Source organism: Typopeltis vanoorti, chromosome 7, assembly GCF_054136105.1.
Source record: "Typopeltis vanoorti isolate ZY-2024b chromosome 7, IOZ_Tvanoo_1.0, whole genome shotgun sequence".
Lineage (NCBI taxonomy): Eukaryota > Metazoa > Arthropoda > Arachnida > Uropygi > Thelyphonidae > Typopeltis > Typopeltis vanoorti.
The window spans coordinates 62558279-62585073 of NC_143555.1; the positions used below are offsets into that span (position 1 = coordinate 62558279).

A 26795-nucleotide genomic window follows, 5' to 3' on the forward strand; every position below is an offset into this window, starting at 1 on the left:
AAATGATTGAGATATTCAGAAATATTTTGGGAAAATTTGGGAAAAAGAGCAAAGCTAATAATAATGGCAAATATCTGTTGGATTTCTGCTCAGGACATGGACTGGTTATTACTAACACAATGCTCCAACATAAAATGTGCACAAATTCACATGGAGAGAAGAGGCATGGAATAAGAAAAGTTTCATTGACTGTTATTGTTGATAGTGATGTTTTCTCACTGGTGCAGGACACCAGAGGGTACAGAGTATTTGAAATTGGAAGTGATCACCATTTAGTATTGAGCAGGATAAAATTGAATTTCATATTGAAAAGAATAACATGTAAGAAAGTTTTAAAGTGAATAAAAGTTGAGCAGCTCTCAGATGTGAACAGTAGACTAAAATACACAAAGATTATTGAAGAAAAAATGAAAGCGTTTGAGAACAGGAACCAAATCTTGTAGATGCAATGGCAAGCCTTGAAGAAAGCCCTGATTGATTCAGCCAGAGAGGCATGTGGTGAGGTTGTCTGCAAGGATAGAAAAATCAGTACTCCATGGCAGACACAGGAAGTTAAAGAGGCAGTGAAGGTAAAGAAAGCATATTGAAAGTTCCTGTTGAATAAATCAGCTTGTGCTTTCTCTTAGAGAATACAGAGACAAATGTAAGAAAACTAAACACTGTGTAAAAGTAGCTAAACAAAGTCATGGAAAGAACATAGAAAATAAATATCAAGAAGGTGGTGAAATATTCTGGAGGTTTTCAAAAAAAATACCTAGAAATGGAGGAAAGAGTGCTGAAAAAGGAATTAGACGATAAAGTTAACATGAAAACTGGAGTAAAAGATATATCCTTGATGTATGGAGTAATTAGTTCGAAAATTTCATAAATGAAACAATCAGTGACAGCACAATGATAAAAAAAAAAAAAAAAAAAAAAAAAAAAAACTGACTAGGCATGCAATCAAGAATACATATTCATACTTTCAGTAGAAAAGTCGTGAAAAGCCTGAAATATGGAAAGGCAGCAGGAGTAGATTATATTCAACCAGAAATGCTCAAGTATGGAGGTATAAAAGTCTTACAGTGCTTGCACTGCATAGTTGAGGAGGCCTGGACAGTGGGATGAATTCCAGGTGATTGGGTAGTTCTCTCATAGTACATGTGTGTACATGTGTGTATATGTATATATAAAGGGAAATGAAACAATGTGAGAATTATTTCCCTACTGAGTGTTCCTAGCAAGATTTATGCGAGTATACTTGAGAAAGAGTGTGAAAAGGAAGCTGGATTCAAGCCAAATAGTGACTACCAGGATCAGATTTTCACTTCATGACAAATAGTTGAGAAATCGTGGGAATATACCAAAGATCTGTGTTTAAGTTTTGTAGACCTGCAAAAGGCATATGAAAAGGTGTCGAGAAAAGCTATTCAAAATACTACAGTTGTTGGCATGGTTGGCCGAGGGTTAGCGTATATGCTTTGCAGCCAAAAGGCTGAATTCGAATCCCGCCATGGGCATGTATGTTTGTGAATGTCTGTGGAAATACTAGTGGTGTTGGTGTGGTTAGTGGTAGTTGGTGGATTTCAGTGGTGGAGACAGAGTTGTAGAGTAGGTGCCCTCCTTGGAGCTGTCATGTAATAATAATAATATGGTGTCAGTGGGCATTTTATCAAGCAATACTTTGTCTTTATTTGAGTTATAATCAGCAATTAGAAGTGAAGGAAGTACAGGAAGATGGTTTGATGTTAAATCTGATGTCAGACAAGGATGTACATTATCTCCTCTGTTATTCATGATCTATTTCAATCACATTATGAAGGAAAGCAATATTAAATTTGGTATGAAAATTGGAGTCATTCCTTTTACTTCGTGCAGATGATCGTTATACTTTTAAATAAATCCAGCACAAGTCTTCCAGATTTTCTGACTAAATTGAATAACTGTTGTAATAAATTTGGTATGAAAATCGGCAATAACAAAGACAATGAAAATTGACATCAACATTGAAAATATCAACTGCATCATGAATGGAGAACCTATAGAACAAGTGAAACATTTCAGCTATTTAGACATGATTTTTAGTTAAGATGGTAAATTAAATATGGAAATAGACAATAGACTCAACAGATTTGGTATGGTAGGAAGTCAGATGAATAAATTTATATTGAATACGAGAGAAGTTAGTCAAAACACTAAATTAGCTGTATACAAGACAGTGTTCAAACCAATTTTAATTGAGATCAGAAATAAAACACTTGACCAAAGACTGGAGACCACAGAAATGAGTCCTGAGAAAGATAACATTGTTAGCATATCCAGGAATGTGTAAGCACAGCTAATCTCTGGTGGTATGGTCACATAAACAGAGAGAGAGGAAAGATTAGCAAAGCAAGTGTTCTTTGCCAGGATTTACAGGAAAAAGACCCAGAGGTAGACCAAGATATAGGTGGATTGATAGTACAAAGTGCTTTAGAAGACAGAAATAAAAGATCTGATAATGTTGTAGTCTTGACAGATAACAGTTTGATTCGGAGGAAAATTGTTGATATTAAGTTAGTGATGATGTAAGTTTTCATAATATCCTGTACACCCCCTTGAGGGCACATGTCAAGAATATGATGATAAAAATATAGCTTTAGCTATATAATAACAACAGATCCTAATAAAAAAAAAAAAAAAAAAAGCAGATATTAAGGTAATGAATCCAACAATATAACAAATCCACAATCTAAAAGATTCTATCTAGTGTAGACTGATCTTACTAATGCACAGAAAAAAAGGTCATAAATTACTGAAGAGTATTATAGAAGAGAATATTGGTGCATCATATTTGGTAACAAGCTCAAACTATATGGAAAATTACCTTGAATAAATAAACAACAACAAAAAAAAAAATCACAAATCTGATACTTACCCTCGTGTTCAGTTGTGGATAGTATAGTCAGACTTACATAAAAACTTCCCCAAGCATTTGAAGTTGTTCACCCCTAACAGGCAACTTCTTTTCCATCTCCCTTTCACTGTTCATTTTAAAACTACTAAACCATATCCTTCAAAACAAAATTCAGGCATCATAATTTTTATTACTTATTGACTTCCCACTTTGCCCCAGACATATTTGAATTATTCCCAAACTGTACATGTTGGTTATTTCACATGAACAGGAAAAATGCACAAACTGGATGGAATGACATTAGGTTCTTTCTAAAAGCAATTTTCTACATAGAAACACTGAGAACCAAGCTGTTATCACAACTTGTATGCTTTTCAAAAGATCATTTTCTTTAGGATACAATACTATATCCTAAAAACACCTTTGCACGGAGTTGAGGCTATCTCATCCATTGAGGAAGGCATCTACCACCTGAGTTACTTTCCTTCATCATATATTTTTAATCAATGGCTATAGTCCCATAACATACCAAATGCCTTCCATGATATACTGCAGCAAAACTATCACTATCATATATATAGCAGTCTGAAAATGTAACTTAATAAATATAATCTTTGCACCACATTCAAACCATATGTCAAACTAGTAATCATTCATTCACTAAAGATGACAAATTCATCCTTTATTTCATCTAGCAATGAGTGAACTGTTTTTCTGTGAACGGGTAGGATCTGATTGGAGAACACTACCACATGGCAAGTTGGGACTGGCAGACCATGCCTTAGGCCCCCCTTTCATCCCACAGGATTAAATGGAAGAAAACCAAAGTGCAACATAGAAGTTAAAAGTTTGAGAGAATGCGTTGTTAGTGGCAACAATGAAACTCTCCAAATGTGGCTGCATTCATTTTTAGAAATTTGGGACATTAATTTTAAAAATAGATAGAAAACTAACATAAAGACAATATTAAGACAACTTTCGAACCCCCCCCCCCCCCTTGCAAAATCAAGAAATTTACTTAGCTCTTCCAAAGATCCTTTTCCATACCTTACCCACCCAAGGGTTTACAAAATTCAATGCATCTGTAATCTACCTTACATAGGGGAAACAGTATGCACCATCTAGATTAGAAAAGTTGAACACAAATGACACATTAAATACCTCCACTATGTTAAAACAGGTTTAGACCACACAGTCCAAACATGTCACAGAATTGACTGAAAAGGCACAGTTCCAACACCACACCAAAATGTGGTTTGAAAGAGATTCAAGGAAGATGACTGAAATATTGAGACATCATCCAAATCTGAACAAGAATGGATTAATTATTCCAAGAATTTGGAGGTAGCATCAGAACAACCCCAAACAGAAGAAAATCTTGATACGAGAGGACTTCAGAAATTGTTTAATGTAGTTCTGTTTTTTTTTCCCAACTAGAGGTCAGGCTAGGATAAATGAGTCTGTTTCTTAATGATAAGTAATTTTCTAACACGTGTGTTGTATCCATAGATTCTTCACAATGAAAGATTCATTTTAAGACATTCAATTTAAAATGTGAGCTTTTTATATAACGTGTCAAAATTAGGTTATTAAGTTGAAGATTTTAGCTTGTTTCCACTCACAACTAATTGTTAGTCTTTATGTACTATGACACTGGATACAAAAACAGCAAAATAAATTGTTCCCTTGGTGTGGTGTGAATCAAGCTGTAAAACCACAGATGAACATTTAAATGTAAGGTGAGATCATGCGGTATGACATTGTCGTTTCTGGTTTTGGCATTTGAAAATGTGGTAACCTTACTCATAATTATTAGTTTTTTTGTTTTTTTTGTAGAAGAATTTTGTTTTCTATAGCATATGCAAGACTGCTGTTTCAGTATATCATTTATTTAATTTATTTTTTTTAAAAGAATAATTGTAAAATAACTATCACTTACAGAATTCAAGAACCTTAGCAGTTGTGCCAAGATTTCCATCAGTTATAGGAAAAGTCGCCATTCCAATGCTCACTCTCCCACCCCACGAAGGCGCATCTCTTCACCTGCTTATCATTTCAGAGATGGTATTGAATTTACTTTGGTTTTAATAAAAGACAAATTGATTGCATTAATATCATATGTTTTAAGTTAAACTAAGTATTACAGTAAAATGAATGAAATGGACTCAGAGGAGTAATATGTTAAACTTGATAATAGCAAGCTACTGTGCATTCCAGATTTGTTTAAGATAATCATTCTTTACTGTAATGGACTTTTGTATTTTCGTGCTTTTGTTTTTTGGTTTTATGCATGTTTCTTGTTCACAATGGTCATTTAATATCTCTGGTAACCAAGATCCTGAAGAAGCTGTTCTCATCGGATTTATTGTATGTTGCTTATCATTTTGGGTGATTATGTAACATCTAGTACTCAACATTTAAGTTCTAAAGTGAACTTGTTATGCTAACTCCTTGTTCTTGTAAACTCATTATAATGAATAAAGTTTATTTTTCACTTGGTTAGACTATAATAAATTTGGTTTAATCCTTTATCCAAGTGTGAGCAAACAAAGTTTGCACCTGAAAATATCTTCAGGACTGGAGTAAGTGGTGGTGTTGTACTACCTTACCCCAGTCCTGAAGATATTTTCAGGTACATTAATGATAGTAATGATGATTTCCAGATGGGGTGGAGTTTGTTATGGAAGACTAGAGCCAGCTGTTTAAGTTTTCTGATATCATTTTCTGTATAGTTTATGTACGATCTAAGGTATTGAAAGTCCTTTACTCTTTCTAAGGGTTTATTGTTGATATGAAGTATAAAGTTTTCACAACCTATTCAGAATACTTTGGACTTTTGGATGTTGATCTGTAGACCAATAAATTTAGCCTGTGCCTCTAGTAGACAGATGTTTTTCTGCATTTGTTGGTTCTGTATCAATAAGTACAACATTGTCAGCAAAGCTAAGATCAGTTATTTGCATGGTGTGGGCGGATGTTTTAATGATAAAACCAAGATCTTCTGTGTTGATGGCCCGGAAGATGTAGTCCAAGCATATTAAAAACAAGGTGCTAGTACATCACCTTGCAGGACTTCTGTTGTCACTGGAAATGATTCAGATGTTTCTGTTTTAAAGATTACTGCATCATTGTAATCTTTATAAAGTGCTGAGATTGTTTGTATGAGTTTTGAGGGTAGACCATAGAAGCTGAGTATTTTAAACAGTGTTTCTCTATTAATGAGATCAAAAGCTTTTTTGAAGTCGATAAAGGTTAAGATGAGTGGTAAGTTTATATCATGTGAGCCTTCTATGATTCTGATGCAATGTATCTGTTCTGTTGTACATCATTTTTTTAGAAATCCAGCTTGGTTTTTTTCTTAAAAGTGGTGTTAAGTAAGTTTCTGTTCTATAGAGTGTCATCCTATTGTAGATTTTAATTTTGTTTGATAGCAAAGTAATACCTCTGTAGTTGTCCATTCTATGAAGACTGCCCTTATCATACCCAGCATTTTTGAAAGCTTCTGCTCTAATTCCGTCAATCCCTGGGAACTTACCTGCTTTGGTTTGATCTATTGCTATTTTTAGTTCCTTTTCAGTGAAGTCATCACAATTTATTGGTAGAGTGGTGGTTAGATGCAGGTCTGCTAGCTGACTTGAATGTTGGGGATTATCAACATTCAGTAATTCTTGAAAGTAGTTTCTCCATTCTTTCATCATACCATTTTTGTTCTGTGTGACAATATTTCCACTTCTTTTTATTTTATGATGACAGATATAATTTATCATTTGAAAAGTGTTTCTAGTATCTCCAGTTTTATTATAATTTTCAAGTTCCTTGCAGTATTTATTTATTCAATATTAAGGGGATTTAATATCCCCTTAATATTTATATATTAAGGGGATATTAAATCCCACATTGTTTTAAAACCGAATAAGAAACTCAAAGATTGGAATCAGAGTTTCATGCCGAATATAGCATAATAAACTATAAAAGTATCAGCGATTACTAGCGTAAGCTAATACAAGTAGTCCTAGTACAAACATGGGCAACTCGCAGCAAAGGTAGTAGAGTTCTGATTGCTATTCTTGGTATTTTCCATAATGTAAAAACACGTTTCCTAGGAAATGTATGCTGTTATTACATTATGGTGGGAGGTCACTACCCAGATCGGTTTCAGCCTTTATTGAGGCTTCATCAGCGAGTAGCTAAACCAAATTAATACCAAAGGGTATAGCTAAAAGAACTTATATACTCTGCTATACGAGTTGTCAAAAAGGTGCACCCATTAAGTTACTTAAATATAAAGCCAATAGGCTTCATTTTGGCGATATAAACATTATTTAAATTAAGGGGATATTAAATCCCACAATGTTTTAAAACCGAATAAGAAACTCAAAGATTGGAATCTGAGAATTTCATGCTGAATATAGTATAATAAACTATTAAAGTATCGGCAATTACTAGCGTGAGCTAATGCAAGTAGTCCTAGTACGTAGTACAAACACGGGCAACTTGCAGCAATCTTATCTATAAATTTTTCAGTTTCAGCAGTAATCCATTTTTCTGAGTCTTTTTTGTTGTTGTTTCCAAGAATTTTGTTAGATGTTATGTTTATTGCTTCAATGATTCCCTTATACTTTTCATTAGCTGGATCTTTAAGAATGTTTTCCATATTGTCTTCTAATGTGGCGTGGAAAGATGCTGCAATTTCTGGGTTATTTAGTTTGTCCCAGTTGTATTGTTTCTTTTTATACTTGTTATTTTTAGAGGCTTTTAGTGAATGTTTAATGTGGGCACTGATTATGCTGTGGTCAGAGTTTAGTTCAACTGTGTTATATGCTTGACAGTTCTTGATTTATCTGATCCACTTTCCATTGATTAGGATGTGGTCTATTTGGTAATGAGAACTCTTTGGATGTTCCTAGGCCCATAGTCTTTCTTTTGGATGCGGAAATTTGGTTTGGGTGATTACCATGTGATGGCTATTGCAGATGTTCATAAGAGAATGTTCATTGTTATTTGTGGTTTCATGATAAGTTTTTAGTAGTAGTATTGGCAATGTTTATTTACCCACGTTTTTAGTAAAATTGGTAAAGACATTGCCAAATTGGCAATGTGTTTACCAATTTGGGCGTTAAAATCGCCACCAATGAGTGTGACATTGTGAACTGGGTTCATGACAGTTTCAGAAAGATCTTTATAATAGGTGTCTTTGTCTTCTAGTGGAGTACATTCTGTAGGAGCATATGTGGATTATGTTGATTTTCTTTGTCTCTGGTCATTAGTTCATTGATCTTGTTATTTAAAATGTCTAGTTTGTTTATTTATTTCATTCTTTTATTGAAATCCAGCTTGGTTTTTTCTTAAAAGTGGTGTTAAGTAAGGTTCTATTCTATTGAGTATAATCCTATTGTAGATTTTAACTGTGGTTGATAGTAAAGTAATGGATAACTCTGTAGTTATCCATTCTCTTAAGACTGCCCTTTTTGGGTATAGAAACAATAAGGCCTTGTTTCTATTGTTGAGGTATTATTCCAGTGTTTAAAGCTTGATTCAATATTCATAGATTAGAATATGTATTATATCCAGCATTTTTGAAAGCTTCTGCTGTAATTCCAGATCAATATTTATATGTGGGTTGGTGGTGAGAGTTTGATCTCTTCCAAGAGTTTCCAGTGATTTTAAAGCCAAGTACTATAGTAATTCACTGATTGCTTTGAAAACAACAATCACTGGGGCCAGAATCAGATCAGCTTTAACTTCCAAGTTGTATATTGATTTACCCCATCATTATTACTGGTATTTAGCATGAAACTGCCTGCCTGCCAAATTTGGGATATTAAATCTATTTAAAAAAAAAAAAAAAGCATTCTTGAAAAATATGAAGTCTTCTTTTTGTTGTAAATTCTACATGTCATTCACCTTACTTCCTGATCAATTTGCAGTCCTTGAATTGCTTGAATGGTTGCCCGAGGAATTCAATCTAATTAGACCAAAGGGAGGAGAATTTGAGTTGCGACTACCTTGCTGATATCACTGCACGCTGCAGTGCTTAACTGATATAGACTGCATTGGCTATTCATGAGGTGGAGTGGGCAGTGGCAGACACCACTATGTGGTCACATTGTTAAATAAATTTTGACCATATGTTTGGAAAAGATCATGGCCTAAGGTACTGAAAAAGTTCAGTCAGATGGAATTGAAGGTGGATTGTAGAGAGGTGATTTTCTTTTTTTTTTTTTGCAGACATCTTTGCAGGTTATATTGGTCAACCATTTCGAACTGTACTTGGAATAGATTTTTTATATTAAGGTCCCCAAACGTTACTGCATAGCTGGACCAGAATACAGGAGCAGTTGTAAAGAAAGAACAGAATAAAAATATTACACTACTACAATTTTCAGCTGACATTTATTTTTTTTAACTACATAATCCCCTTCTCCTCTGACATGCCAAGTTTGAAACGGAATTTATGACGTTTCAGGAGTTAGCTTTCAGCAGCACCATGGTGTAAGAATTTGGGGAGGGGGGGGAGTGGTAGTCCATGGGAGATGGTTAAACTGCGTTTGAAGAAAGCAGTATCAGATTGTATACACAGAGTTAGGAGGATAAATCAGTTAGGAATTTGATGGATGAATGGCATCATTAAGCATTTGTAGAAAAAGAGCAAGTTATAAGCCAGATATTAAGGATTCTTCGTGCCTTACCTTACTTAGAAGAGAATTATTTCAGATTATTCACTCAAAAAGACACTTAAATAGATGTGATCACCATATCTATGAGCAGCACAGGAGGCAAGAAGGGCCAAAGATAATTATGAGAGGAAACTAGCTGATGAGGCCAAAACAACTGAAGAGCTCTTTTTAAAATATAGCAAGTCAAAAAAGGGAATTAATATAGAAGGATGACTTCAAAAAGCCCTGATAGTAAGGAGGTAGCAAAAGCAAACCAAATAGTCAATTTACTTAGTGATCATTTTGCAATTGTATACCATCCAAGTGTACAATGGTATATGTATGTGCAAGATGAGTTTTTGTTTATTTGCATTCATCTAATTTATTTATCCTGATATTCATGAGAGTATGCAAGTCAATGTTAGAAGTTGCATTGAGGTTAGGTTTACACCAATAGCAGTTTTATAATTAAAAATATGCAAGATGTGTGTGACATGTGATAGTTGCCTGTAATGTATCTTCTAACTCCATTGAGATGCTATTGTAATAATTTTGCATGTATTAAACCATCACGTCTTGCGCATCTTGCAAAAAAAAAAAAAAAAAAAAAAGAGATCACCTGCTCATTACCGATCTCTCTTAGTCTTAATAATAATTTATCTACTATTAAATTCAAGTTACCAGTTTCACTTTAATATATCTGATATTTTTTCTTGAGCTTAAGTTAAAATAATTAATTGGAGCATTGCTGCATTCTTGTTAAATACAGTGTTATCTCTGTTTTTTTAGACAGCATTTCAGAGCAGCAGATAATAACTTTAATTTCTTGCAGTGTCATCTACTAACAGTAGTAGAAGTTCCCTATGTTCATCACCTCTCTTTGCCCACCGTAGTCATCTCAGGTCTCCAGTATGTATCAAATTTCATTTTATTCATTTTTTTAAAAAGTAAATTAAATACTCAGTTATTGTTTCTACTAATACCATATTATCATTAAATTTTTTTTGTAATAGTAGAATACTGTTCTTTATGAAGAACAGGAAAACAAAGGTGATTCACTTGGTACAGGTAGCAAAAGTGCAGTATGAGCAGCAGCAGTTAGCTAATGAAGTAAAAAGAAATCCTAGGGAGTTATTTCATTATGTTGCTAGTAAAAGAATGCATGTTAAGTAAGCAATTCATAAAGGTATTTATTTTTATTCTTGTGACTGTAGCATCATGCAGAATTCGAGCAGTGGGAAAGGAAGAGCTATTGATAGTGAACAAGCAGAAGATATATGATGAATTGAGTAAACTTGATGTCAGTAAGGCTTGTAGGATTTGATTGTATATCACCACATATTTTGAAGGAATGTCCCAGGGAATTAACAGCTATGATGTATTTTTTTAGTGAGTTTTAGTTTGGACCAAGTTTCAAATGAGTGGGGGGGGGGGGAATTGTTCTGCTTTATAGGAAAGGGATGATAAGACTGAGGCTTGGAATTGTAGGTCAATCTATTTGTCTGGAATTGTGGTCAGTGGTAGGGAGGCTAGTGAGGACTACAATTAAGAATTGGATTGAGAAGAACTGGATTCTCTTGGATGGATAGCATGGTTTTGCTAAAGGAAGATCATGTTTTAGCAGTCCAGTTATTTATTATAACATTGTTATAATAAAGGTGTTACAATACACCATGGTGTATTTAGATTTTATTAAAAGACTTTGATTGCCACATGATTGCGCAATGGACTGGAGATTGGCTGCCTGATAAGTATCAGCAAGTTGTGTATGGGGGGGGTTAATATCTCAGACAGGTTTTTTACTATGAGTTGGACACTCCATGGAGGTTTGATGATGACAATAGGATAAAAAAGATCTTGCAGCTGTTGGCTAAATATATTAACTAAATATCAAACTGGCAACTCGCTGCAGACTTGAAAGATTGAGGACCATTTGTGTATGTATAATTTCGAACCACTGCAAGGAATAAAATGATTAATTTTTGCCTTAAATAAGTTAAACATGCAAAATTCTGCACTCATGTTCATTACTTTCAACCTTAGTATAGGGCTCCATTTATCCACTAGTTACATCACTGTATACAGATTTTTCAATGATGATTGGCTACTTCCATATTGGCATCTTAAGTATCAAATGACTTTTGTGGCTTGGAGAACAAATCTACAAAAATCGGTCTTAACATTATATCAAATGCTGCAAATCTAGTACATTTTTACAAAATGGTTAAATAAAATGGTCTGAAAAAAAAAAAAAAACCTGATTTAAAAAAAAAAAAAAAAAAAAAGGAGCTTCATTTCTGTGGCAATTTATTATGACTGGTTCTTTCTTGGAAAGTCACAGTAAACAGTATATATTTTGCAATATAGGAAATATGGAATTGTTCTATTGCTTGATCAGGTGGGCAATTTGCTTAAACAGTCTATTGGCAAGCTGAATTTCATGTGCAGGATTAATCGAAGAAAATAGTGCTTGATGTCTAAATTCTGAAACTTTTTGCTTTCACTTTACGATGGATAATGAGTCATTCTATTTATGCACCTTTCAACATTACTCATTTATAAGAAACCATATAATTTATAACAATTGCCTAATCTGTTCCATAAAACAAGATACTAATTTCTTTAGGCAGTAGCTAGTACATCTCTGCTAATGGTGAAATTTTTTTTTTTTTTGAAAACAAATGTTTCTTTGTATGATTGTAGGAATTTGATCAATAGATCAATGTTTGGCTCCCAAACAGTGCTTTATGGGACAAGTAATGTCCTAAATCCCATCGCAGTAGGATCAGCTGGTTGCAAGGATAAAATGTGCTAATACTTGAAAATTTTATTTTAAAAAATCATGCTATAACTTATTTAACAGCAGTTTCATTCATGGTCATGTGGAAATATAATATTATACTTGCACTTCCATGAAAGTGATCGTGGCAGTGCATGTAACCCACTCCTGCCAAGATGGATTATCTTAGATGCAACAGACCAGTAATAGTTGTTCATAATGGCTACCATCCCATGATGTTTATGAAAAGTTTAGGATAGCATTGGGAAGAAATGAGAGGTTAGCATCAAATTATGAAATTCATCTGTTATTTTCAGCATATGTGGGAATATATGAAGGTAAATTTTATAAAATTTATAACATATCCATCACTTGCATGGGACACTTATCCAAGTGTTGAATTAAAGCATGCTAACATTTTAGCTGCTAATATTCAATGCTGTATTCACAAAAAAGATAGGAGGCAGAGAGTGAAAAGTGTGAATGAAAGGGAGAACCAACATTTATGAACATCGATTAAATTTCCAAAATGTCTCATAGTTGAAGATTCCTTGACCTGTTTAAATCCTGATCATAATCCTGCCTGGATCACACATGAGAAAACAAATGAATTATTCTAGAACATTCCTAATTGCTCCATACAGAAACTTGTCTCTTCACCCCATAACCCTGAAATTTTATAGTTATCCTAAGATCCACAAGAATAATATTCCTTTAAGACTGATTGATGTTATCAGCTGACTTACTACCTAAATGTCTAGCTGGTCTGTTACAAAGTCATATTTGGAACTCTTCATCAAAAATTTAGCCCATTTTATTCAGGAGTTATCAAACATTATCACCAATGGACATTTTTGATATCCTGGACATTGTTTCTCTCTTTATCAGCGTTCCTGTTGGTATTAAGCCTAATTCAAACCTTTTCTCATCAAACATCACTGAACCGATCAAACATTGCTTTCAGATTAACTTGGTAAAACAGTGGATTTTTATAGGCAACTGTTTTGATTGGTATATTCCCTTATCTCCCCCATCTGTTGAGCTATTTCTGAAAAATTTTGATATGCATTTCCTAGCTCAAACTACACTGACACTTACCTCTGGAGATATAGAAGACAATTTTCATAGTGTCCAAGCACAACTTTCACCTTGCAGTAGTTTCTCCTTTTGCTTAATTTATTCCACCTTAATGTAAATCTTATTAGTTAAAAATGGAGTTTACTTGCTTTCTTTGGATCTTTTAATCAAAGAAACAAAATTATTATGTTTCTTTTAGAGGTTTTTTTTGCAAGCCACTTGTACTGGATTCTGTTTTTATGCTTCGTCCCTTCATCTCAAAAGCTAGGTTCTTACACCCTTGAGAACCTTAGGGTGTAAGAACTTAAGGTTCTTACAGTCTTGCACCCTTCTTAAGGAAGTAAGACTGTAAGCTTCTCCTTGGCAACCTCGAGGAGCTTCAAACCATTTCCAATGTGTTGGTTCTTATTCCTCCTCTTCAAAACCAGAATATCCAGTACAGGGACTACATTTCCATCCCATACCTTGGTAATATGTCAACAAAGATTGCTTCCCCTTCTCAAAGAATACATTTGATTAGCATTCAAACCATTTGTAAGCCTCGTAAGGTCACCAAAGGACTATTCCTTTCCACAAGTTCTTGCAGTCTTGCTTATATAGGCTAGGCAAGCTGAAGTTATAAAGTGAGAAAGAACATGTTAGCAATGTGGAGCACAAAAATAAAGTGTGGATTAGCTTTTCATACTTCAGCTAATATTTTTTCTAGACAAATTGGTGTATCTACTGTTGTAATTAACTAATATTTCCCTTTAACAGAAATCAAGGGATTATTCTAAATGATTTATTTAAATTAAGGGACATTACATCCCATATTGTTTCACAGCCGAAAAAGAAACTCTAAGAGTTTCATGCCGAATATAGAAACTATATAAAGTTCGGCAAGTTCAAGCGTAAGCAAATACCTGTATGGTGCAACACATAACCCATTTGGTAGTGCAACACTGAGGCAACTCATAGTATATATTTAGTAATTTATTATGACACCTTCTTGGCAATTCTTATAGTAGGGTATGTAAGCTCTGTTCACTACAAACTTGGTATTATCTAGGTCTAGCTACTCACTGATGAGACCTCAATAAAGGTTGAAACTGGTCTGGGTAGTGACCTTCTCTCCTAATATAGAACAGTAATACAGCTCCTAGGAGCTGAGTTTCACATTATGGGTAAATACCAAGAATAGTGATCTGAGCTTGCTCCACCCTTACTATGTGTTGCACTATCCAGGTATTTGCTTACGCTTAGACTCGCTGAACTTTATATAGTTTCTATGTTCGGCATGAAACTCTTTGAGTTTCTTTTTCGGCTGTGAAACAATATGGGATATAAAATCCCTTAATTTAAATAATTTTATGTCACCGAATTGAAGCTTTTGGCTCTTCATATATTTAGTAAATTAATCTAAGTGATTTTTGGAAATCGCTGATCAGATGTTTTGGCTTCAATCTTTAACTTCTCCAGTGGCTGTAGAATATGCATTTGTTTTCAGATGAATTTGCTCATTGGAATTAAAGTTGTCTTCAAAATATGAGTCGCTATATATATGCAGTGCACACAAGTTCGCTATATAGTGAACTTGTGTGCACTGCAGGAATACTTTGTTATAGTGGATAATTTACTGTAGTACATTTCCTTCAGAACATCTTGTGATTTTGGTACTTCAGTTTTTCATAGTTTGATGGTGTTAATTCTAGTCTGTTAGTTGAATAATAGCTTTTGAAAGGCAAAACTAATTTTTTTTAAAAAATTTATCTGCAAGAATTGTGGAAATACTGTTTGTTTTAACATGATAGATATCTCAAACCCTTTTTTCTGATTGAGCTTTGAGTGGTGTTTTTTCTCTTGATAATGAACTGCTGTCTTGTCAAAATTTATCTTGCAGAAATAATAACAAAAGAAAAAACCTGTTCAGTTGTTTCTAGCTTGGTAAAATGATTGGCGAAATGATATACCATAGTTACTACTGGTAGTAATTTGAATAGCAACTCAGTCTTGTCAACAAGCAGGCTTCAGGTTCCATTGTTTCATGTAGACACTTCTGTTATGTTCTAAAGCCTTTTGTAGTGAAAATATCCAAGTCATTTTTATATTTTCATATAAAATATATTTAAAGCATGTCTGATGACATGGAAGGTTAAACCAAATATTAAGTGTTTTCTTGGTACTGTAATCTGAGAATAGTAGTTGTGTATATATAATAATACTATATGGTATATATTTTTTCTCTACTTATGTTTATGAAGAAAATTACTTACATTCTAGCAGTATTTGAGGAGATAATTACAATAATGAAAAATTAAACCATGCAGTCTGTTGAATGCACTGGTAATTTTGCTTTTTTTTTTTTTTTTTTCAGTTTTTTTTTTATATTAACATTCAGTTTGAGAAATTAAGTTCAGTGTAGATAATCTTTTTTCTCTCTTATACAGTTTGCTTTATTTTATTTTTTATTTTATTATTTATTTTTATTTTTTCCAGAGTTTTAAGAAAATGTACCAAAATGGTTACAACAGGTTATCTTTGTGTTTTCCTAAAGAAATTGTTAGTAGGTATGATGTAGGAAAAGTCATTGGAGATGGAAACTTTGCTGTTGTGCATGAATGCATTGATAGGTAAGTATTTCTTAGACTGTTGCATATTATTGATTTAGAAAATTCATTACTTTTAGAAATATATGAGTATCTTTTTGTTGTCATTAGGTATCCTTATTGCTTTCTTAATTTAATACTCAACTTAATGCTTTTTTCTTGCTTAACAAGAAGAAAGCATTAGAATGTTGTATCAACCATGATTAACAGATTACCTAAACAAGATAAGATATAGCTTCCAAAATATTAAGGAAATTATGATATAGCAGATATCAAAATTGGAGATGTTAATGTCAGCTCTTTGCTTTATGCAGATGATGTTATACTTCTAAATAAATCCGCTACAAGTCTGCAAGATTCTCTGACTAAATTGAATAGCTGTTGTAATAGATATGGTATGAAGGTCAGCAATAAAAAGACAAAGACAATGAAAATAGGCAGAATCATTGAAAATGTCAACTGTGTTGTGAATGGAGAACCTGTGGAACAAGTAAAACATTTCAGCTACTTAGGCACAATTTTTACTGAAGATGGTAAACTAAATATAGAAATAGACAACAGAATCAGCAAAGCTGGTATGGCGGGAAGTCAATTGAATAAATTCATATGGAATAAGAAAGAAATCAGTCGGAACACTAAATTAGCTGTATACAAGACAGTGTTCAAACCAATTTTAACTTATGGATCTGAGAGCTGGGTCAGAAGTAAAACACTTGACCAAAGACTAGAGACCGCAGATATGAGTCCTGAGAAAGATTAGAGGCATGAACAGATGGCATCAATGGCAATATCATATTAAAAATGAGGATATTAGGAAAGAACTTGACATTGTCAGCATCCAGGAATGCGTTAGCAGAGCTAATCTCAGGTGGTATGGTCACTTAAATAGAATGGGAGAGGAAAGATTAGCAAAACAAGTGTTCTCTGCCAGGTTGGCAGGAAAACGACCCAGAGGAAGACCAAGATATAGGTGGATTGATACGGTACAAAGTGCCTTAGACGATAGAAATATAAGATCTGATAATGTTGGAGTTTTGACAAGTAACAGACTGATTTGGAGGAAAATTGTAGATAGGAAGTTAGTAATGATGTAATTTTTCATGTAGTACTGTCATATCCTGTACACCACTTGAGGGTACATGGCAGGAATTTGATGATGATGATGATATAGCAGAAGAATGGGAAACTTTAATAAAGATAATCCATAAAGCAGCCTCTGAAGTCCTTGGAAAGAAAAATAAAATATTAAAAAGAAAAACATTGAAAATCTGGAACACAAACATAGAAAATGCAATAAAAGAAAACAAATGGCATACAAATCACTCCTTCAAAAACATACAAAGGAGACTTATACCCACTCTTATACCAATTGCATGACATGCAGTGGGTATAAGAGTCCACTCCATGTCATATCCATTGCATGACTAGTCACAGAATGGATCCCTTGGTCAAAATGCTGAATTTTCATTTAATTGTTTAATTAATCATTTAATCATATTGCATCATTACAATGAACCTTTCTATTCCTAAAATCTAAGGAATTATACTAAATTGCATTAAGTATATAATGTTAAAATTTGAATTAATATAATCTTAAGAAACAGCAATACCATTCAGTCCAAACATGAAGAGAACCTTCTTGATTGGAAGGCAGTTTCAAGTAGAGCTATGTGGGCAAACTTCAGAATGGGGAAATAGATAATGAAATTTATTTGTACTTATGGTCCCACAGAAAGTTCTAAGGAAGAAATGGAAGAATTTTTTTGTCATTAGAAGCATCTGACAAAGAAAATGGAAAAAGTAGTCCTTGTTGAAGATCTGAACAGCAGAGTAGGAAACGAATCCCACCAGGCACATAGGAACATTTTGGTAAAAATTTGGAGAAAACATTTTTCTCCAAATTTCAAAATAATAAGTATTTATTGGCCATGGGCTATTCATTATTAACACCTCATTTCAACATAAAGATGTGCATGAGTTCACATGGAGAGAAGACGAGAAATAAATATCAACAATGGCAGCCTCATTGACTGCCATTGTTGATAGTGATATCACCATGCTGATATAGGAGGTGTACAGAGGATTTGAAATTGAAAGTGACTGTTACTAATTAGTACTAAGCAGGATAAAAATGAATATCACATTGAAAAGAGTAGTATGTAAAAAAAAGTTTTAAAAATAATTAAAGTTGAGCAGCTTTTACAGGTAAATTGTAGACTTGACTATACAAACATTATTCAAGAAAAATGAAACAAATCGCAAACAAGCACCAAACCTTGGAGTCTGTGGCAAACTCTGAAAAAGACACCCTTGCTGAGTTGGTCTGCAAGGATAGAAAAATAAGAACACCATGGTGCACACAAGAAGTTAAAGAAGCAGTCCTGAAAAAGAAAGCATATCAAATGTTTCTAGCATATAAATTGGCAGATGCCCTAAAAGAATTCAGCCAAAAATTTAAGAGCTAAGCTATGTGTAAAAGTAGCTAAACCAAAGTGATGGGAAGACTGGTAAGAGTATGGAAAATAAATATCAGAAAGGTAGCAAAAATGTTCTAGAGGCTGTTTGAGAAGCTTAGAAATGGAGGAAAGAGTACTGTAAAAGGAATCAAAGATGATAAAGGTTACATGAAAACTGAAGATAAGGATATCCTAGATGTCTGAATTAATTACTTTGAAAGACTGTTCAGCAAATCAAGCAGTGACAGAACCACACTAGAAAATTTTCAAGAGAATGCAAAGAGGAGTACATATCAATACTTGAGGTAAAAAAAAAAATTGTAAAGAAAAACTTAATGTGGAAAGGCAGCTGGGGTAGATAATATTCGACAAGAAATGTTTAAGTATGAAGTATAAAAGTTTTGCAGTGGCTACACTGCGTAATTCAGAGGCCCTGGTCAAAAGGTCAAATTGCCAATGATTGGAATAGAGCTGTCATAGTACCATCTATAAAAAAGAGAATTAAACATAAATGTGAGAATTACAGAGGAATTTCTCTACTAAGCATTTCAGGCAAGATTTATGCAAGCATACTTTAAGTTGAAGTTTGTGGAAGAGAAACTCAGAGAAGAACAAGCTGGGTTCATGCCAAATACAGGTTATCAAGATCAGATTTTTTACTTTAAGACAAATAGTTGAGAACTCATGGGAATATGACAAGGATCTGTACTTTAGTTTTATAGATCTGGAAAAGACATATAGCATGGTTCCCAGAAAAAAAAAGCTTTTCAAAACTTCATCAAATTCCTGCCATGTGCCCTCAAAGAGTGTACAGACTTTTCAAAACATTACAATTATATGGGGGTATAACAAACATATATGGCAATACATAGTCTATATTTAAGTTGTCAGTCAGCAGTTAGAATTGAAGTAAATACATACTGGAAGATGGTTTGATGTAAAATCTTGGCTAAGAGAAGAGTGCACATTATATTATAAAGCTCTTTGCTTTATGCAGATGTTTTACTCGTAAACACATGTAGTGGAAGTCTCCACGATTCACTAACTACTGCGTACTGATGAATCATTGATAGCCTTGGGCCAGCTATCTCTCTGATTGGCTACCAGTGGAGATTGAACTGCCCACTCAGTCTCCAAACGTTAGATAGGGTAAATGGCCCCGCCTACTCCCTATATGGGAACAAATGGGCTTTAGCTGTTTTTTTTTTTTTTTTTTAGCTGATTTAGCCACAGTTTTTAGTGACAATGGCAAATTAAATCTGGAAATAGACAACAGAATAAGCAAATCTTCTATGGTGGGTAGCCAGCTGAAGAACTTTATATGGAATAGGAGAGAAATTAGCCAAAACACCAAACTAGCAGTATACAAAACAGTGTTTAAACCAGTTAGAAGTAAAGCACTTGAAAGTCTAGAGACCACAAATATGAGGGTTCTGAGAAATATTAGTGGAGTGAACTAATGGCATCAATTGCACTATCATTTTAAAAATGAAGATATTAAAAATACACTTGATTATTAGCATTCAAGAATGTGTCAGCAGCTCTAATCTAAGGTGGTATGGCCACTTAAATAGAATGGGTGAAGAAAGGTTAGCGAAACAGGCATTTGATGCCATGATGGCAGCAAAGAGACCCAGAGGAAGACCAAAGTCTAGGTGGATCGATTCGGTCAGAAGTGCCCTAGAAGCATGAAATGTTAGATATGATTATTGCAGTGCTCATAAGTAATAGATTGATTTGGAAGAAAATTGTTGATAGGAGATTAATAATAATGTAAACTTAATTGTGGTGTAATGCTGTCTCACAGTAAACTTGAACACCCCTGGGAGGCATATCAGGAAATTGATGATGACTCATATGGCCTTTATAGATTATGAGAAAGCTTTTGATAAGATACGCAGAGATAAACTATGGAATATAATGAAAAAACAAATATCCTTTACATTTGTTACAAGTCATATAAAGATACAAAAATACATTTAAGTAATAAATTAACAGAAGATTGAAAATAGCTACAACCCTGTCTGGCATCCTGATTTATCTTCAGCTCAATATATTATTAAAATATGGAAACAACAATACAGTTATCTATGCAATACTATATGCAGATGGTCAGATTATATTATAAGACAATGAAGATGACCTTCAAAAATCAGTTTATGAATTAAACGAAGTAAGCCAACCATAAAAATTTCACGAAAGAAAACAAAAGTCATGGCATTAAAAGCTTGAGATCATGTTAGATCAAAAATAGTTATAGAAAATAAAATAATAGAACAGATGACAAAGTTTAATTACTTATGTTGCATAAAACATATCTAAAAGATAGTTATAGATGAAAAATTAAGTTTCAGAAAATCTGCGGAACAGTTAAAAGGACACCGAATAAAAAAAAAAAAAAGACAAGAAACTTGACTATAATTTAATAAAGTAATGGCCACTTCCACTCTACTATATGATTCAGAAACATGGACTATTAAAAAGAAAAATGAAAATAAAATACAAGTTGCAGAGATGAGATTTTTAAGAGCAATTAAAGGATGCCAGCAAAGGTTAGTCAATTGGTAGGGACTCTGTTACTAATGGCTCACGCAAGAAGTTAAGGAAGATTCGAGTGCGGTTAGTAGTTGGAAGGGGATCAATCATTCGATGCTGTTAGCACACTCTCCCTCGATGAGTCTTTGGACTCCCTGGAGGTGTTATATAATAATAATAAGAAATGAAGACATCAGAAAAGAACTAGGTATTTATGACATAAATGGAAAGATCAAAGAATATAGTGAGAAATGTAAAGAAAATCTAATTAGGTTGGAAAGATATTGGCTACCAAAAGAAGTGGCTAGATATAGGGAAATGGAGGGAGACCAACTGCAAGATGGAAAGACCAATGAATCCAGAACAGGCAAATGTCTAATCCTTGAAGAGGAGATCCTCCATTAGGTATCCTTATATTAATTCTCTGACTTTTCATTTGAGCCAGATCCTACTTTATAGTTAATTATTTCATATTGTGCATTTTCTTTTGCCAAGTTTAATCACCTGGCAGAAACAATATATCAGACTAGGAGGCTCTGGCACCTAAGGTGCCCCCCCCCCCCCCCATGTTTCGGACTGGTAGGCCAGTTCTCCTTGAATTCTGATGACTCGAATTTCGAAGACTCAACACTCAGGGTAGCCCCTGAGTTTCAAAATGTTTCAAATAACTTGACAAAAAATGTGACACAAAAACATTACATAAAAAGGCTTATCATTTTATATATACATAGGGTAGATAGATAAATGTAATTTTTCTCACTGAAACTTCTTGGTTATCTTAAGCAAATTATAGCAATTGGAAAAAAAAAAAAAATCCATGAGCTTACTGCTTATATGGTAGGAGCAAGAATGGCTTAATGTGTGGAAGTCTTTAATATCTTAGTATGTAAAAATTGAAATAAACTGACTACTAGCAGTGAGAAACATTAGGCATATAGGAATAAACAGGACTTATTATTATTATATTAATTGTTATAAATATTAGAAACTTAAACCAACTAGTTTTACTCACAATTGGTGACTTCTCCAGGGTTACACAAATTTTATTTTTAGATCGTTGCTTTCTCCATGATCAGAACATCCAGTACATATATTTTATCCTAATTCCTTACATCCCTATTCTATTAGGATTGCTGTTCTCTACAAGAAAAATATCATCAAAGTGACCTTTTCAAGCCATTTCAAACTGTTTGCAGCCTTCTCAGATCTAAAGACAGCACCCTATTTTACAAGCACTTTAGTCTAGACGATACCATATTCATTTGGTTTGGTTTATATACAGCAGACAAGTCGGTTTTGACGCGAGAAGAGAGCATGTTGGAGACATGAAGTACAAAAGGCAAGATTTTGCATGGACTGTCATGCTTCAACTACTAGCCACACAGTTGACTGTGGCATTTCCACTGTGCTCTATTTAGATGTAAACTTGTTCTAGACTTCAAAGAATCTGTCACCCATTTACTGAGGGTCTCCTAACAGAAACTAAGTCTATATGGAATGGTGATAGATTTAGAGTAATCTCTGCTTTGAAAGGGAGAGTTGAAGTTACCTTTTTTTTTTTGAGGGGGAGGTTGTAGTCTACACGTTGTAGGCTACAACCTCCCCAAAAATATTAAAGCCACATAACCCCCCCCCCCTTCAAAGCAGAGATTACTCTAAATCCATAACCATTCCATGTATTCGGGGTACATCCAAAAAATTAACAAAAATCCTAATGAAATATGACCTCACAACCAGTTAGTTACAAACCATGTAAGAAATTGCCATCTCTTATCTGCTCCACCAAAGACCAGCCACTTTGCCTAGACTGGCCTGGAGTATTGCAGGTCTTTTTACAGCTGCAAACTGTCTTACTATGGCCTAGCAGGCAGGATATCCTAACACAAGTACTACACACAGTTCTGCCAATACAGCCACTCAGGACTTGCTGACCATGCTTTGGATGCCCACCACAGGATACGCTGGAAGAAAGCCACTTTATTACACTGCAGCAAGCACATACGAAATACTATTCTTTGAATCTGCCTCAGTTCTGAAAAACTTCAGCCAAACCTCAACAAATTTGGTGCATGAGACTGCCTCAAATTTTGGAAGCATACATTCTAAGATTGTCAGCCCAACAGTCAATACAATCCAGTATAACCCACTAGGATGCACTGTTTATCACTCTAGGACCGACTTCTGTTGCCTTATTTGCTTAGTGTTAGTGCCTGTGTACATATCATTGTTTTGTGATCCCTGAAGATGCCAAAATATATGTAGTTATTAATTCGTTTTTATAATTAATCTGGTTTATGTTGTAATTTCCTTAAATTTTTTTTTTTATCTCAGTACTTTAAAATGGTATCTAATTTTTGTGTGGAATGGTAGTTTTTCCTAGTGCCTTGCGCAACTGTTTATTAAAATACTAATTAGCTCTACTCACACAGAGCACACAGTCTGTGCTCTACTGTTGTCATTGCCATCTGTTCACGTTTATAATTTTACTCACAACTCTCATATGTTATCTCTAGTCTTTGATCAGCTGTTATATCTTTAACAACATGTGATCATGAAGTCAAAATTTGTCTGAACACTGTCTTGTATACAGCTTCTTTAGTGTTTCTACTAATTTCTCCTATTTCATATGGATTTGTTCATTTGACTCTCTATTATACCAGCTTTAATTATTCTGTTTATTTCCATATTTATTGAAAGTTTATTTTTCACTTGGTCAGACTCTAATAAATTTAGTTTAATACTTTATCCAAGTGTGTGCAAACAAAGTTTGCGCCTGAAAGTATCTTCAAGAATGGTGTAAAGTGGTACAACACCGGGTAACTCCTTGCAAAGGTGGAGCAAGCTACCAACACTCCTATCTCAGCATCTCCCACAATGCAAAACAGATCTCCTTGCAGATATGTATAATGTTATGCATTAAGGGAAGGGCCACTACCCAGACTAGTTTCGGCCTTTATTGAGGTCTCTTCAGTGGGAGCCAGGCCCAAGTGGAGATACCAAGGCAGAAGCATTAGCAAGGTCATCTCCTCCTATAGGAGCTGCCAAATGGCTGCTCAGTGTTGTACCATTTTACCCCAGTCCTGAAGATACTTTCAGGTGCAAGCTTTGTTTGCACACACTTGGATAAAGGATTAAACTAAATTTATTATAGTCTGACCAAGTGAAAAATAAACTTTGAACATCTTTCTCTAAATCCAGAGTAATTTAATAAAAAGGTGGCACACCGTTTGGCAGCACCTATAGGAGGAGATGACCTTGCTAATGCTTCTGGCTTGGTATCTCCACTTGGGCCTGGCTCCCACTGAAGAGACCCCAATGAAGGTCGAAACAAGTCTGGGTAGTGGCCCTTCCCTTAATGCATAACATTATACATATCCGCAAGGAGATGTTTTGCATTGTGGGAGATACTGAGATAGGAGTGTTGGTAGCTTGCTCCACCTTTTCAAGGAGTTGCCTGGTGTTGTACCACTTTACCCCAGTCCTGGAGATACTTTCAGGTGCAAACTTTGTTTGCACACACTTGGATAAAGGATTAAACTAAATTTATTATTTCCATATTTAATTTGCATTCACTAAAAATTGTATACTAAATAATGGAATGCTTTACTTGCTGATGTTGCTTTACTGAACTGGCCACCACTTTTCCTTCATATCCTATAATAATGAACTAGCTCAGCTTCTGGTCAACATCCATGTACTGTTCAGCACCAGACCAACTTATTCTCTTCTTTCATTCTACACACCTCTGCCTTTTTTAACAGTCTTTACAATATTGTTTTTCCCAACATATACCTCGCTCTTGATATTAAAATTATTCTATAGTTTCTTCTTTAAGGATGTAGGTGATTTTTTTCAATTTTCTTCCTTAATTTTGTTGTTGCTTATTATATTAAATTTCTTATAGTAGTTTAGTTAAGGAATCTCGTGGACTTCTACATAACATAGCCACAATTATTTCCAGTTTTGATATTAGGCCTAAGTTTCACATTATGAAACTTTCCTTCATAATGTGATCATATAAATAATAAGCAATTCTTCCTGATTTTACATCAAACCATCTTCTTGTATTTCTTTCATTTCTAACTGCACTTACAATTCAAATAAAGACTAAAGTATTGTTTGATAAAATGTCTTATTTACATCAATATAATTGTAGTATTTTGAAGCTTTTCTCATGGCACCTTGTTAGCTGCCTTTTCTAAGAAACTTAACGTAGATATCATTCTAACACGAATGTAACAATGATATCTCAGCTGTTTATTTTAAAGTGAACACTTGATCCCGATAACCCCTATTGAGCTGCAACCTAGCTTGTTTACTTTCTCTTCCACAAGATACTTGTAGTGGACTTTTTATGGAGTTTAACCTCCCAACCGGCCAGGACATCTATAGACATCCATCTAAATCTGGATACGATGCATGCTAATCTGTTGAAAGATCATGGATAAGAAGTGCAATTTGGCCAGCATGTCCATTAGAAGGTGTGATAATCCCTCACACTGAAGAGAGCACTTAATCAGATTATCTCAGGCTCATAGCTGTGACTCAGTTACCTATAACACGAAATGCAGTTCCTTGTTCTATGCTGGGTAACTGAATTTTAGTTATATTGGATAAACTAAAAATATAGAAATTATTTTTATTTTCTCTTTTTATTGTACAATACAATTTTAATGCCTGGACAAAATAAAGATCCTTGCATAATTTCTTCACTTAAATATTGCGCTATCTTCGAGAACCAATTTAATTTTTAATTTTTTTTTGTGCTAATTTTTTCTAATCACTTACTCCACAAAACATTTTCTTTGTTCTCGAAGAAATTAATTCACGATAATTATTTGAAATATTATTTAAAAACCGGCTGCCGACGTTCAAGATTATGTTATATTTTTGTTCAAAATCATGATTCGAAGAATACTACACAGATTTTCTGGAGGACGTGCTTGAGCGACTTTGCTTTATAGAGAAAAATGAAATTCTTTAATCATATCACTAAATTTTTTTTTCTTTATATTGTAATTTGCTGTTCTTTGCACTTTCACCTTCTTGGTTTCCCTGTATAATTGGTCATTACAAAATAAAATTAACGATTACAATTTAAATTGATATGTATATATTTTCTGCTAGTTCAGATATTATGTTCCAATTTTGTAATAAACAATACTTTTGCTTATATATATATATATATATATATATATATATATATATATATATATATACACACACACACACTCCATATTTTTCTTTTGTTATCTGATTTTTTTTCTTGTAGTACAAAGAAATCACTGCACATAAGATGGTAGAATACAAGAGGGCAAAAATCTGTAGATTGATTACACTATAGCTGATAGAGAATTCATACCAGAAAAATTATTTATGTAAGAGTTCTAACATCAGCAGATATAACGACATTTTCTTCTAGTTTAGATAGGTGGCATTGTTGAAGTAGCTAAACCTTTGCTACTATTTACACTAAAATGAATGGGCATGTTCCCCAAGTGATTTACGTTCATAACAGTTGTCTTGCGAATGAATTTATAAAATAAATTCTCTGAAATATCTGCAAATTGAATAAGTCTTCAATATAACCTTCCTGTCCTCCCCAAAAAATAAGATTATGTGAAACATATGCTCCTTTTCTTTTAGAATAATTCAAGTCCTCTTTCTCAAGATAAATATATGAAATAATTTATACTTTTTCGATAATAAAAATGAAATTGATCATTATAAATTAAGAACTTATTTCAGCATAAATACTGTATCGGCCTGTAAAAGAAATGTCTGTATTTTTTTCTATGTTAGGATGTCTGCTAATCAACAATTGAAAACGAA

General features: G+C 33.8%; 1 protein-coding gene across 3 annotated transcripts in view; it reads left to right on the forward strand.

The window, feature by feature from the left end:
- Nucleotides 1-26795, forward strand: part of LOC150104726 (serine/threonine-protein kinase DCLK1-like) — a 274558-nt gene that overhangs the window by 124163 nt on the left and 123600 nt on the right. For all 3 annotated transcript variants that reach the window (XR_016548579.1, XM_090395906.1, XM_090395907.1), the window contains exons 4-6: nucleotides 4817-4939; nucleotides 10364-10440; nucleotides 15863-15996. Coding sequence is in view for 2 of the 3 variants with exons in the window: in XM_090395906.1 (XP_090252032.1) it covers nucleotides 4817-4939; nucleotides 10364-10440; nucleotides 15863-15996 (334 nt within the window). In the remaining variant the exon portion in view is untranslated. The remainder of the gene's footprint in view (nucleotides 1-4816; nucleotides 4940-10363; nucleotides 10441-15862; nucleotides 15997-26795) is intronic.